Here is a 14082-nt window from a genome sequence, read left to right on the forward strand (position 1 = left end):
AAAAACTCAGGGTTGAACAGAACCCTTCAAATACTTGAAGTTATCTTACAGGATAGGCCACAGCAAGCAGAATCAGGATCAAGAGGCAGATTTGGACACATCAAGAGAAGCTTTTTAAGTATTAGAGATATCCAGAAGTAAAATGGGCAGTCTCAGTAGGAAGTGGATTTCCCCTCCTTTGAGAGGTCTTCAGGCAGAGGCTGGTTAGCCATTTGTCGGCAGATTATACTAGAGAAGCCTTTTAATGTGTGGGCTGGTCTGAAAGTATATAGGATCCCTTCTGACACTAAGATTCCGTGCATCATATTTATGTTTAGCGTATTCTTCTTAAGTGCTCAATAAATACTTGTTGAGCAAACAAACCCACTCAACAGAGCCACAACAGTGCTAAGGGCATGGCAATAGGGCCTGTAACACATCATCAACAACAACCAAGGGGATCAATCTCAGGGGAGAAAAGAAAGGCAAAAGAGGGCCAAGGGAACAAAGGGACACATTTGGGAGTAAAGGGCTGCTAGAGCAGAGAAAATTCTACGTTCAGTAACCGAGGAGGCAATAAGAGTGGGTAGATGTCTAAATCTAAGTGGTGGGTGAGCACCAGTAATGTGCTTTAGTTCAGCATAATAAAAATTGTACTAGACTTCAAATTGAAAGCCTGGGTCCAACTTGAGCTGCAAGACCTCATAAAATCTTTTGTCCTCTTCCAACTTACTTCCCCATCTGTAAAGGTAAATAAATAAAAAATGCACAATCCACCTAGCAATCTTATGAAGAAGGCACTTTGTAAGAGTGCTCACAAGCTATTTACTTTAGGGAGTTACCATCTCCCTATCCACAACCCAGCAGTCACCAGTAGAAAGGTGACATTCTCCTTTCCCCTCGTATGGGCCCAAGACTGGCTGCTGTCCTCTTTCTACCCCATTCCTACCACCCCCAGAAGCATGAGTGATAAGGTGCTGAGTCAGAGGATGTGGCAAATTGCTGTCATACATTAGACATTGTCAGTCCTTTGGGTGGAGGAGAGAGGGAAGCTTGTCCACGTTTTTCTTCACTTCAGCTTTACTCTCTCCAAGGCAAGAGAAGGGAAGGAATGGCTAAAGTGGAAGGTAGGGTTCAAATAAGAACAAGTCCCAAAAGCAATCACAAGATAGCATTCAATATATAAGGAGTTAAGTTTGCTCAAAGAAAAGCAATGGGACAAAGTGAACGCTATTTAAAATTTAAAAAAAAAAAAAAGGGGGCTGGAATGAGCAATGTCCATGGCCCTGTGGTGAATAACAGAGCCAGGTCCTGTAATGGTCTCTTATAATACATTAAAGGTCAAATCAATAATGGAAGATAAACCACAGCCAGCAATTCCTAACTAAAAACAAAGCAGCCTTCTGCCCACCCCCAAAACTCCAGGCCCAGACAACCAGCTGAGACTTGGGGTAGTGGTAGTAAGTAAAAGAAACTGCCACTGAGAAAAGCCCAGAGTCAGTGCTGGATCTCCAGTGGTGTCTCTTGAAGCCAGAGAGCAAGTTACCATTCAATCTAGAAAGCATTTATCAAAATGGCCTCAGGGACAAATATTACCACTGGGATTCTAAGCCATAAACCCAAGCACCAACAAAGAAATTAAGACACAACAGCAATTACTTGTATTTTTAGATTGGTAACATGGGGAGTTCAAACATTCTGTTGCCATAGAGATTAGAAAAGGTGTGAATTAAAGGATTTCATAAGGCCCTGCCCCTGGCCTCTTGGTGGGCTCCTTACGGTCCCCTCATATTTATGGGACTATCCTTGCTAAACCTCCCTTAAGTAATAAGGCTTCCTTTCCCCAAAACCTTTAGAAAATTTCCTTCAAACTATGCATGACTAGAGGCAACAAGATGGCAACTGGACCTGAAGTCAGGAAAGCCCAAGTTCATATCCAGCCTCAGTTACTAGCTATGTGACCCTAGACAAATTACTTCACCTCTATCAATTCCTGTGTCAATTCCTTTATAAAATGGGGAAAATAGCACCCATTTTTTCAGCATTGTCATTAAGTTAAAATGAGGTAACATTTATAAAGCAGTACTTTACAAACCCTAAAGCACTACATAAATATTACCTGAAATGCCAAATCCCTAAACTATGCTCTTTTATGGATAACAAACTCAGGAGGATCTAAAGGGATCTGGCCAAGAACGAGCCACCAAGTTGACCCTGTAAAATGGGCAAATGCCCATAATTCCTTTAGTTATTCAGTTATCAGTTCACAGTGTAGAACCATTGACTGACAAGGTGCTGGGATCTATGGAATAAAGGGCTTTAAAAGGTTCTCCTGGGACTAGGAAGTCTAGAGACCAAGACCCCATGGATGAATTGTACCTGCCTAGGAGGTACATAGTAGAAACACTGCCACTTTGTGGAAGGGAAGAATCCAGTCTAGAGTGCCTGGAACAAGCATTAAATTTGGGGTAAAGGAGTAGGAAAAGGCCTGTCTTGGAGCTACAACGCGAATACAGATGGGGAGCCCAGCCCGGGGAAGAGCCTTTTGTCTATTTTTATTTCTTTAGAGAAAGCCAAAGGAAAAGAAAAAGAAAAAAAAGAAAAAAACGCAATTGCGTTACAAACTTTTATCCCTAGAACCGTTCATGGATTTGGCTCGTGAGAAGTTAAAATCAGAGACAGACAGACCAACCGACAGAGACAGCAGACGTGCGGGCAGCAGCTGCCGCTACTGGGGGCTGCCCTTTGTACAAAGTTTATATATATTTATATACACAGACACAGGGGTATAAAATCCAGTGAAAAGGGCTCGAGTGAGCCAGGGTGGGAGTGGGAAGAAGTGGCAGAGATGGGGGCAGTGCCAGCTGTGGAGGCACAGGGGAAGAGGAGGGGAATGGTTGTGCTCACTCCCTTCCCTCCTCCCTGACTGGGCCAAAGAGATGAAGATGGACTGGAAGGAAGAGGAGCTGTACACAGGAAGATGGAGGGCATGGGAAAGGCACCCCATATTTCACTCAACTCCTGGGGGGGCCCCCAAGGCATCCAGAATGTCTAGATGGGTAGATGTCTCATGTACCACCCAGCAAGACGCTGAGCCTACAGCAGTCCCGGCCTCAGGTTGCACCAAGCTGAGGTTATAGGCTTCACAAGGTATATACGTCCACCTCCATCTGCCAGGCCCATTTGTTGCATCCCAGCATCTACAAGGTTTCCCCCAAAACTCAAAAGGCTTCTTCACCCATAAGTCCTAAGGGCTTTCCCTGGTAGGCCAAGAGGGAGGGGAAGGGGAAAAGAAGAGAAGGGCGGCACCTTCATTTGTGGCCCCCACACCCCCCAGAATGGGGGACGAGCAGAGGAAAAGAGGATGATAGATGGGGAAAGGGCAATGAAGGGCACCCAGGGAGACGATACACAGAGAGACACTTGTATTCGATGTATGTACAGATTCTGCTCCCCCAGGCTGGAGGCTTTGCTCAGCACAGAGTCCATCCCCAGCGGGGCCATGGAGCAGCTGCTCTTCCTGGTGTCCAGTGTTGTCCCCAGTCGCCCCAGAGCCAATGTCCGTGCCCGCAGGCTGGCGTGGTCCGTGGCAGTGGGGAGAAGGGGGCTGTGGAGGGGCAGACACGGAGAAAGGATGTGGCGGAACCCAGAGGCACCGGGAAGCAGCGCTAGGCTCTTACCTGTAGGAAGATGAGCAAAGAGAGGTAAATGACTAACCAAAGAGAACAGAGAATAGGAAAGGTTAAAGGAGAAAAAAAAGACAAAACTGGAACTTACATAGTCTGAGGGGTAAAGAGGCTGGAGAGCTGGAAGCACTGTGAGGCAATGGCCTGGGAGGCGAGATTCAGGGCTGGACTAAGAGCTGGGGAAAGAAATGATAGTCAGTGCACTCTCAGCGGCTCTCTTCCCTCCTCTTCTTCCCTCTATAGAGTCAATACTCACCAGTCAGGGCTGCAGGGTTCAGGGCTCCCAAGGGAACAGCTCCATTCAGTTGCAGGGCAGCAGCCTGGGCAGCAGCAGCTGTGGTTGGGAGCTGAATACCAGAGCCTAAAGGGATAGAGAATGTAGCACCGAGTCCAAAATCTTAGGTTAAAAGTTTATCCCCATATTCTTTACCCCAGAGTAGTACTCACCCTCAGCCAACTTGGCCATGAGCTGCAGCCGCCCACCAGCGGTTCCCAGGTCCAGCTCCTCACCACCATCAGGGAAGGTAATATCTGTGCCACCGTCCAGTCGCTCAGTCACATGACCCACCCTCATAGGTCGCCCTGCAAGCTCAAAGCCATTCAATTGTTCCAATGCCCGCCGAGCACACTCTGAGTCAGAAAACTGCAGGGACCACCAAGACAATGTCAGTAAACTCCTGGCCACAGACCTGAACCCATAGCCTAACCCCCCACCAGTATGACTTCCACCATATCCTAGAAGTAGTTTCACTTAGGCCTCTATACATATCTTCCTTTCCCAAGAGACCTGACATTTTAAAGTCCCCTTTCTCATTCAAGGTCTTCTGAGACCCTTGTCCAATAACTGAATGGTAGAGATATGATCTTCCCAGTCCCAAACAAGGAGTACCATTCCTATGAAACCTAGTCTGACACTGCTCTAGATTAGGCATTCCTAAACTTTTTATTTATTATAGACCCCCTGGGGATGTCTGCAAAGCCTATGGAACCCTTCTCAAAATAATGTTTTTAAATACAGAAAATACATAGGTCACTACAAGGAAACTACTGAAATAATTATCAGAATAGTTTAATAACAAGTTCACACACCCCTAGTTAAGCTCTAGACAGAAACAACCAATAAATAATGAAAAGGTAAGCTAGAAGAGAATCCAAAGTTCTACATTCTTATTCAGCTCTTACAAAGAATGAAGTTCAGGAGTTCAAGACCTAGTAATCTGGGCCCACCAAAAGCTATATTCTGAGGTGGTATGGTCTATCAAAAAACCACAATCTGAGGACAACAACAGGGTTAGAATTCCTAATTCTGGTTTTTAATAACCCACTGGTATGCTGACTAAGGCTCCTCTCTTTTTTTCTCCCCAGACAGAAGTAACCATAATAGCATGGCCACAAGTAAGCACTGCTCTGTTTGAACTGTTTGGAAGGCTGTTAACCCTAATAGGCAGCAATTAAGGACAAACAGGTACCAAATAAGCCATACTACTGAGTCATCCAGGAAATTGTGCCTGCAACTATGAAGAATCACCACACCTGGAAATCTCCAAAACCAGCTGGTATATATTCGTGGGTTAAAAAAAAAAAATTCTAAGGGCAGCAAGGTGGTGCAGTGAATAGAGCACTGGCCCTGGAGTCAGGAGGACCTGAGTTCAAATCTGGCCTCAGACACTTGACACACTTACTAGCCATGTGACTTTGGGCAAGTCACTTTACCCCAATTGCCCTCCAAAAAGCAAAAAAAAAAAATATATATATATAGTAATAACAATAATAATTCTAGCATTACCTGCCCTAAGGTATGTGGAACTGCCAAATCTTTAAAAAGTGGAGACGGCAACTTGGCCTCTGACTTTGACCTTTGACTTTCTTAAGATGAATGATTCCAATAGCACAACACAACTTCCCTATATATCTACCTTGGGAGTAGTTGCATGGCCTAGCCAAGCATTTACCAACAGTTAATGGTAAGCAACTAACCAGTCAGTATCCTGAAGCTACATGGGGCTGGGGGAACCAGGGACTAAAACTAGGGGCAGTTTGGCTGAAAGATGAGAAAGCAATTGCCAGGAAGCCTCTCTTCTGTTCCCAGGCTGCTCCTGTTCACAAACACATTTTTCCCTTGATCAAGGAACAGCAGCCTCCCTCAAAGGCACTAGGAATAGCCTCACTGTTCCCAACTCTGTCTCCAAATCACCCACTGTACAACTTCCACAGTTGGTCAATAAAAGCACTGATCTCACCTGACCTCCAATCTTTAAAGAGTAGCAGCCTACAAACACTGCTAACAGTAAATATGGCACTTTACATTTTTATTTACCTCATTCAATCCTCACAACCACCCTAGCAGGTGATAGCATCTCCACTTTACAGATGAGGAAACTAAGGCAAAGATTAAATGACTTGCCCAATACTTACACACCAGATAAATGTCTGAAAGAGAGTTTGAACTCAGGTCTTCCTGACTCTAATATCCACTGCACTGTCTCACTATTAGCCAATGAGCAAGTTCATAGAACAATGAAGTTAACCAGACTCTAGGAATATCACAACATCAGGGTCACTGATACAGTCCAAGAACAAAGAATCCCAGAATTAAGCAACAATATCAATAAACCTTTTACAGTCCCGACATGATGAAGCTAAGCTAGAAAAAAAAACAGACAAGTACATGAACTCAGTTTCAGAGAAATGGGACAAGTAATAGTGCTACTCACAGTTAAGAATCCAAAGCCTTTAGAGCGGCCTGTATCTGGGTCCTTCATCAGGACAATGTTATCAATCTGTGAAGAAAAAAATGAGTGGTCTAGATTATCTTTGCTATGCCTCACTATTGATGCCCCCATCCATCCTGTTCCTGAGATTTGAGAGAACTTCTTTCTTCCCTCACCATCACATCCCTCTGTCCTTTTAGGTTAAGAGCTAAAGGTCTACTATTTCCCCAACAAAACCTTTTCCTGATTAATCTCACCCAAACTCTCATTCATCAGCCTAAGCCCAAACTCACTCCCTCTTTGACTCTTAAGGAACAATTACATGTGCATCTTGAGTGTAGATTCTGTGCCTAATTTACATCACAAAACCCCAGTGTGATACAACCCACTCTAAGTATTTGTCTGAATGTATGAACCCCTAGTTTGCACCTGAAAAGCACTGGCTCTCTCCCCACCTTTTGCAGCTTTGTTCCCTAGTGTCCCAAGAGGGTACATACTTTGCCAAAGGGTTCAAAGATGCCCCGCAACATGTCCTCAGTGATATTGAAGTGTAGGGAGCCAACATAGAGCCGCATGGGACCACCACTGCCCTTCTGCAAATTGTTGGCCATGGCTGCCAAGCGGTTTTTCTCGGCCTGGAAAAGAAAAATGGTAAGGTAAGAGGGGTCCACTCCCCTATATTATACCAATTAAATTTTATTATTCTTTGCATACTCACCTGAGATGCCTGCACAATGATGGGAACACCCAACAGTCGCTGTCCTGTTAGTCCAATTGCTAGTGGCACTGACTGGATTTCACAGAACTCCACATAGGCAATGCCCTTGGATCGACGTGAGTTCCGGTCTGAGATAATACGCACATCACGTACCTTCATAAGACAAAGGAGGTACATCGTAGACTCTAAGAGCTAGAAGGGCCATCCAGATCAACCCCCTCATTTTACAGATGAGGAAACTAAGGCTCAAACATGCTAAGTGACTTTCCCAGGATCACCCAGTGTCAGACACAGGATTTAAACCCAGGTCTACCTGACACCAAGTCCATCATTTTATCCACTATGCCCATGTTGAGTCTTAGGGTGGGTCTACAAGGAATAGAAAGTTTATTCCTATCACTGGATAGACTATACAAATATGAGAAGGCCATAAGCAGATTACCTTGCCAACGGCAGAAAAAAAATCCTCTAGATCTCGGGGCCGAATGCGGGCAGCCAGCTGCATACAGAAGACTGTGCGGGCATCACGTTCCTCTGGGCTCAGATTGTCAATAGGCTCCCTGTAGAAAAAGCAGGAATTAGGGAGACCCCTATCCCCAATCACTGCTCTTCTTAAGGAGGCTCATTCATTACTGAATTATATAAAAACAACTTCTGGATTTCATGATTTATCCAACTCACCGTACAGGACTCTTCTCTCTGTAATGGGGGCTCTTGCTGTGTCCATATCTGCGCCTAGAGAGTATAGTTGTTGAAACAAACAAAAGCAATCAGAGGACTATTCCACAAAAACCCATGTGACTTTTTATACATGTTGGTCTAGAGATTAGTTTCCTAAATTATATGGATATTTCAGCTGCCTGTTCTTTCCCTCATCAGTTCTTAACATCAGCCTCCAAAGATAAGTTGTCCTGCTCCTCACACTCGGCTACACTCAGGGGTGCAGGAGATACCCATGGCACTACATACTGCAATTACTAAAAAATCAACTCCATAGCAAAAGCTGGTACCCAGTAGCAAGGGGAGGACTCCTGTAGCGTACACGCTCCTCACGCCGGCGATCCCGGCTGCGTGACTTGCTACTGCGTCGGCGATCCCGGCTGCGGCTTCGGTGACGCCTCTGACGGTCCCTGCTTCGGCTCCGGCTATTTCTCCTCCTGTGTCGGTCCCGGTCTCGGCTGCGGCTACAGTTGAAGATAATAACTAAATTAACAACACTATCTCTCTACTAACCTCTTATGTATCAACACCCTTTTGCCCCAACAATCTTTCCAGACACTACACTCAAGAGCTAATAATTCCCTTATTTACCTGCGTTTCCGATCCTTGCTTCTGCTATGGCTGCGGCTCCTCTTTTTCCTGTGAAGGACAAGAGTTTAAATCCTCCCACAGGGGTCAGGACCTTTACCCATCCTTCTAAAGTGATAAGTTCCAAAGCAACATGATGGGAATACAGAAGGCACTAATAATGTGAAAACTCTTTGAGATATCTGGCAGAAATATACAATACTTGTAAACATCAGGTTATAATCTCTAAATTCCAGTGCTGGGGGTACTATTTGGTCAAAAACAAAAGCCTGTGGTCCCAAATGTGGAATCTTCTTGCTGTTACATACAAATAAAATGTGCTGACACTAGGACTGACCTGTGAGTCCACATTGGGAAGTGAAGGCTTGAGCCAGGTCACCATTATTTCTATGACCCAAATGGACCATAACTGGAACCAAAAGAATCAAGGAATCTTAACAGCAACTAGGGGTGCCACCTCCTAGGTCTGGCTGTCTCCTCAACTTGAAAATGGCTATTTTTTCCCTCCTCTCCTACCTCTAAATCCACCCCTACCAAAAAACATCCAAGTCCTGTTTCTCCATCCCACACTCACTTGCTTGTCTCCCCACTGGTGCTGCTTCCACTGGTGCCACCTCCTCCACTGTTGCTAGTGCTGCTGTTGCTGGTGCTGGTGCTAGTGCTGGTGCTGGTACTGGTATTGCTTGGGCTATCCTTTTTCACCTCCTTCCTTTGCTGCTCATCCTGGGGGGTTCGCCAGAAGAATGTCCCAAGGGTGCAGGCACCAAACACACAAATTCCAATGGACAAAAAGGATAGAGGCGAACAAGGAAGAAAACCCCATGAGATCAAGTTCTCCAGATACCCCTTTGGACACAGTTCCACCAATTAATGAAACACAAAGCAGAGAAAAGGAACCAAGCTCAGGTCTCATAGAAAGAGACAATTTAACTTTAGAAATTTGGCAAGCATCTTTCTAGGTGTTTTTTTCTTTTTTCCAGAGCCATTTGCTCTTCAGTAACAAGAAACAAGAGCTGAAACTGTTGGGATCCGCTGCCATTTGCTGGGTGGGTCCCATAGCTTGTGAATAAAACCACAATCATGGCCACAAATGAGTGCTAAAAGGGATGGCATTTACCTCCACCCTTTTCAAAAACAACTGTAGGCATTACATAAGGGATGAAGGGCCACGGGAAGTGTCATGGAAGGGCCTTACCTAAAACTGGCCATTCTCATTTCCTAAGATCTAGATTGTTCCCACTTCAAAGAGAGGAGCCTAAATGAAAAGCCTAGAGCTTGGGGACATTACCTCTTCCTTCTTGTAGGGGGCTTCCAGCATGGCTTCAATCACTATGTCAAAGTCATCTGACGCCATCGTGTCACAATCTAAGGAGAGGAGAAGCCAATGAAGCTGATGAAGGGCAAATGTATCTTGCAGAACCCTTCCAAGCCACTCCCTTGCCCTTGAAGAGATAGACCTTGGGATGCCACAGTTCCCTGTTTCTTAGGGAACTGTCTGTCACTTACCCTGGGTCTAGTTCTGTTGCCTAAAAATCAAAATTAGTTCCAATCTGTAGCTTGGATAAGGTGACAGCTGGATAATTAAATGGTCTACTGTCTAGAAGGAAACTCAGAGCTTTGTTATATGACTAAAATCTTCATGAGCACAAGCTCAAAGAGATGGTATAAACACCACCCTATAAAATACAGCATATCAATTATCAAAATTTCCCTTTACAAGGGATTCTATGCCTTTTTCTTGTTGTGACTAGTTTTAAGTTAGAGCATTCTGATTAGCATACATTTTCAAACCTGGAAATGAAACAAGAAAATGATACTAACACAAACCCAAAATTCAGAGAAATAAGAAAATAAAGTGAGAAACATGGATTTCCCTATGTTCTCCCCACATGCCTAGACTCATAATACCAGTTAAAAGGGCATTTATTTATCAATGAATTATTTTCTATCCATGATTAAATGGAATTTAGGTAACTCAAGAAAGGGATAGGGATGGTGATGAGGCTTTTGATTTCATTAATATAATCAAACTCCTGGATGAGGAAACTGTCTATACTGATGCAGGTCAGCATGTTCTCTGCAACTTATACTATCAGAGAGATACCCTAGAGTACTGAGAAGCTAACTGACTTGTCCAGGGTCACACAGCTACTACAGATACATTAGCATCAGAACTTGAACCAGGGCTGCCTAGATTCAAGGTCATTTCTCTATCCATGCTGCCTATAAAATATTTTGGATAAAAACAGGCATAATCACTCCTGCTTTGGAGACAAGATGGGCAGGACAAAAATTTTTGCCTCCCCCAAGCTTCCATGTCTAGCAAGAGTCTTTTGCCTGGATATCCATATCAGGTCTGCCAAATGAGAAAAACAGAAAGGCACTAAAGAAAAACAAGAAGCTAAAATTATGTATAGATGAACAACTTGTACTAATTATAAATATGCAATGTGGTCAGGTTTTTTTTTGTTTGTTTTTACAAATATGATATCTTTTAAAAATAGTCACCTGGAAGGCTATATACATTTATCCAACGATAACTTTTTAGACAATCATTATTATTATTATTTGCTTTTTTTTTTTTGCTGGGGGAGTGGGGTGGGGGAGAAGGGGAGGGAGAAGGCAGGGCAATTGGAATTAAGTGAATTAAAACTAATAAATTAAAGTAAGTGAGTTAAAACTAGTAAGTTTTAAGTGTCTGAGCCTGAATTTAAACTCAGGTCCTCCTGACTCCACAGTCAGTGTTCTATTCACTTCACCACCTAGCCACCCCAATAATCATTATTACCCAAAACATTTTTGGAATTTCTTTTTTGGGACTGATTTCATAGTTTGGTAGGCACTTATCCTTGGAGTCTTACCAGTGGCCAGGGTCTTGTAACTCAACAAAAAAAATGAGGAGAAAGTACTGTGGATAAGATGATTTTAATTGCTCCTAGCTTTAAGACTTGTAAAGACTTTGGAGACTTAGATATTTTAAATCAATCAAAACTCATTTGGAGCCAAATCTGGTGAACAAGAGATAATATAGTTTGATACCATTTTGAGTACAAAATGATATATGGCTTAGTAATGATCTATTTTCATTATAATATCAACCCCTTACACTTGGATACAATTTACAATCTAACAAATATATTTACAGATACCTCAATTGATCCTATAAGCAAAAATGCCCTGAACTACATATGGCACAGTCCCCATGTTACAAATCTAAAGCCTAGAGAAGTTAAGACTTGACTAGATCACATAACTATTAAGTGGTGATCTAAATTCCAGTGGAGTTCTACCATGAGGTTTATAAACTAGCATTAGGAAAATTCCAAGAGTTCCAAAAATGTTTTGAATAATGTGTATATGCCCACACACTGATTCACAAAATAAGTTATCTTTTAAGTGCCTATCTCTACAGTATAAAATGTAGATAAAAACAACTACTTTAAAAGAACCTATGTTCTGAGTTTTCCCCTTTTCTAAAAAAATACACATATACTTATGGATAAGCTCCATTACTTTATGACAGGTCGCATATTGCATCTATGCTTTTTGGTTTTCTGTAGTATGTAAAATGTGCTTCATGCTAACCAATATAAATTATTTAGCTCACTGTTAGAATTCAGAAAATAAAAGTCTAAAAACTAGAAATAACTTTTGCGCTTCTGAAACACTAGTCATTTCAGTCATTTTTACTACTAGGTCCATACCGCACAAAACTCCTTTGTTGTTTAATCAGTTATGGTTTTTGCCTCCAAAATATCTGACTTCATGAGCTGCTCTTTGCTCATACACAACACAGTACAGTAATAACTTTGCAAAAACAAAACAAAATTCCCCTTAAATGAACAATCTTTTGGACCTGAATCACTTGGCCAAGGTAAAGTTTTCACTTGTTCTCAGCCAAAAAGAGGAATGGTTGAGTGAATCTGTATGCACTCTTGCAATATAAATACAACTTTTGTTTAATCTCCCAATCCAAATGGTTATGTGCCAAAGCTGTACCTTTCTCTCCTAAACACTGCTTTATGATATGCATACCCACGGTCAGGCTGGAAATTTCCCAAATACTCTTCCCCACCCCACTACACAAGATCACAAGAGAAGCCCCATCCAAAAACTGGCTTCCCCACACCCCTCCTCCTGAGAAAAATATGAGAAAGGAGGCTCAACAGCCACCAGGGTGCTGGGATTTCGCCCAGATGGCCAGCTCACAGGCAGCAGGCAAACAAGCTGCCAGGCCCCAATGTTGAAGGGGCAGAGGAAAGTGCTTAAGCATTACTGTCAGCCAGTTCACCCAGAATCCAACACATGCTGGAGTCCCAGGGGTGATGAAAGGGGGGTCAATCTCTGGGTCTGGTCACTTTGCTGAGGCAAACACATCCATACAGAAGGGAGCTTAACAACAATGTTAACAGTAAGATTGACTCAAAAAAAAATTGTTACTGGGAGGGCCTCCCTCCCCCATTTTAAGTTGGAGAGTGGCCCGAGCAAAGCCATCCATCTCAGCTTTCCCTCGGCGATCTCCACACTCGAACCACCAGAGATGGCCCTGTCACTCCGGGCCACATTTCGGCCCTAGAGCCTTCCGGATCCGATGCCCGGAATTTTGGGTTAGAAAAAAAGGGATAAAAAAAACCCGACACTAAAACATAGTAAATTCAGTCAGGTTTTTTTTTTTTCGGGGGGGGGTCTGGGAACCCAAGAGTGAAAAACAAAAGGGGGAGCTCTTAATCCTCTCACCCCTCTTTCAGAGTCGTCGCTGCTGAAAGTCCTGCTAGGCCATCGACTGTGGCCACCTCGCCCGAGAAAGGCAACGAGGAGGAATTAACAAAGTGTCATGGCTGCGGGGCTCTGTTATGGGAAGAGATCAAAGTCACAGGGCCCTGGGGGGAGGGGGCGAGGGTGGCGCAACGCTACGGTCAAACCAAGGAGAAAGCCATGATGGGCTCGAAGCCTATAAATTATACTAATGGCCTATGCCTGTGTCGACAACGCCATTTCCAAACCAAAATAGCAAACAAAAAATTATAAGGTTTGCGTGGTTCTGCTTGCGACATCACTGTCTGCTTGTGACGTCAAGGGGAGGCGCCACGCGGCAACGTCACGGGCGGGTGACGTCTCGATCGGGGTGGGGGGGAGATTATTCAGCTTCGGGGGTCTCTCACCAGCTCCGGGTCCCCGCGGGGGGGTCCCGGGTTTCTCCGTTCCTTGAGGTGTGTAAAGGGCTCTGAGCCCAGCTCTTTCTCAGCGTCTCGGCAGAGAAAACGGCGCCGTGGCCGGAGCTGCTCTTCTTCCCGCAAGATGGCGGCAGCTCCGATGTCTTCCAGAACCTTCCCCCAATCTGCGCATGCGCTGAGCCCAAGCTAGGGTGGGGTCAACCCGAGCCGTCTCGCGGCAACTCTCTATACCATACCCTTTCATTGGTTAAAATCAAAATTATGGGCGGAGCCAGACTCGGCTGTTGCCTAGCAACCGTCAATTTCCCTATTGATTGGTTGACACTTCTGTAGATCAGGGAAAGGGGCCTTACCTGCAACCTTTGTTGACGCCCACCGCCCTCTCATTGGCTACTGAGCTACTGGGGGAGGTGGAGAAAAATCAGATACAGGGTGTAGTATTGGTTAGTTAGACCCACCTGACCCTGTTTCCTGCACAGCGATTGGCTAGACCAATACATTGGGTG

The 14082-nt window shown here is 44.2% G+C and overlaps 1 protein-coding gene across 3 annotated transcripts; it reads right to left on the reverse strand.

The window, feature by feature from the left end:
• Positions 1-2515: 2515 nt before the first annotated feature.
• RBM23 (RNA binding motif protein 23) lies at positions 2516-13770 on the reverse strand. Of its 3 annotated transcripts, none has more exons than XM_069097800.1 (14): positions 13565-13770; positions 9691-9767; positions 8977-9116; positions 8406-8453; positions 8105-8278; positions 7776-7829; positions 7537-7654; positions 7095-7247; positions 6874-7011; positions 6380-6445; positions 4113-4308; positions 3922-4026; positions 3757-3841; positions 2516-3659 (listed from the first exon to the last, which is right to left on the reverse strand). In XM_069097800.1, exons 2-14 carry the CDS (start codon positions 9754-9756, stop codon positions 3656-3658), a joined length of 1347 nt encoding a protein of 448 aa, XP_068953901.1. In that variant the 5' UTR covers positions 9757-9767; positions 13565-13770; the 3' UTR covers positions 2516-3655. The 3 variants fall into 3 exon arrangements, with proteins under 3 accessions (XP_068953901.1, XP_068953899.1, XP_068953900.1); XM_069097798.1 differs by having other exon boundaries at positions 8977-9125; XM_069097799.1 differs by lacking the exon at positions 2516-3659 and having other exon boundaries at positions 3753-3841; positions 8977-9125.
• Between the last annotated feature and the right edge of the window lie 312 nt (positions 13771-14082).

The sequence above is a fragment of the Petaurus breviceps genome, unplaced genomic scaffold (assembly GCF_028583685.1).
Source record: "Petaurus breviceps papuanus isolate PSGF00001 unplaced genomic scaffold, PetGlider_PUasm1.0 37, whole genome shotgun sequence".
Lineage (NCBI taxonomy): Eukaryota > Metazoa > Chordata > Mammalia > Diprotodontia > Petauridae > Petaurus > Petaurus breviceps.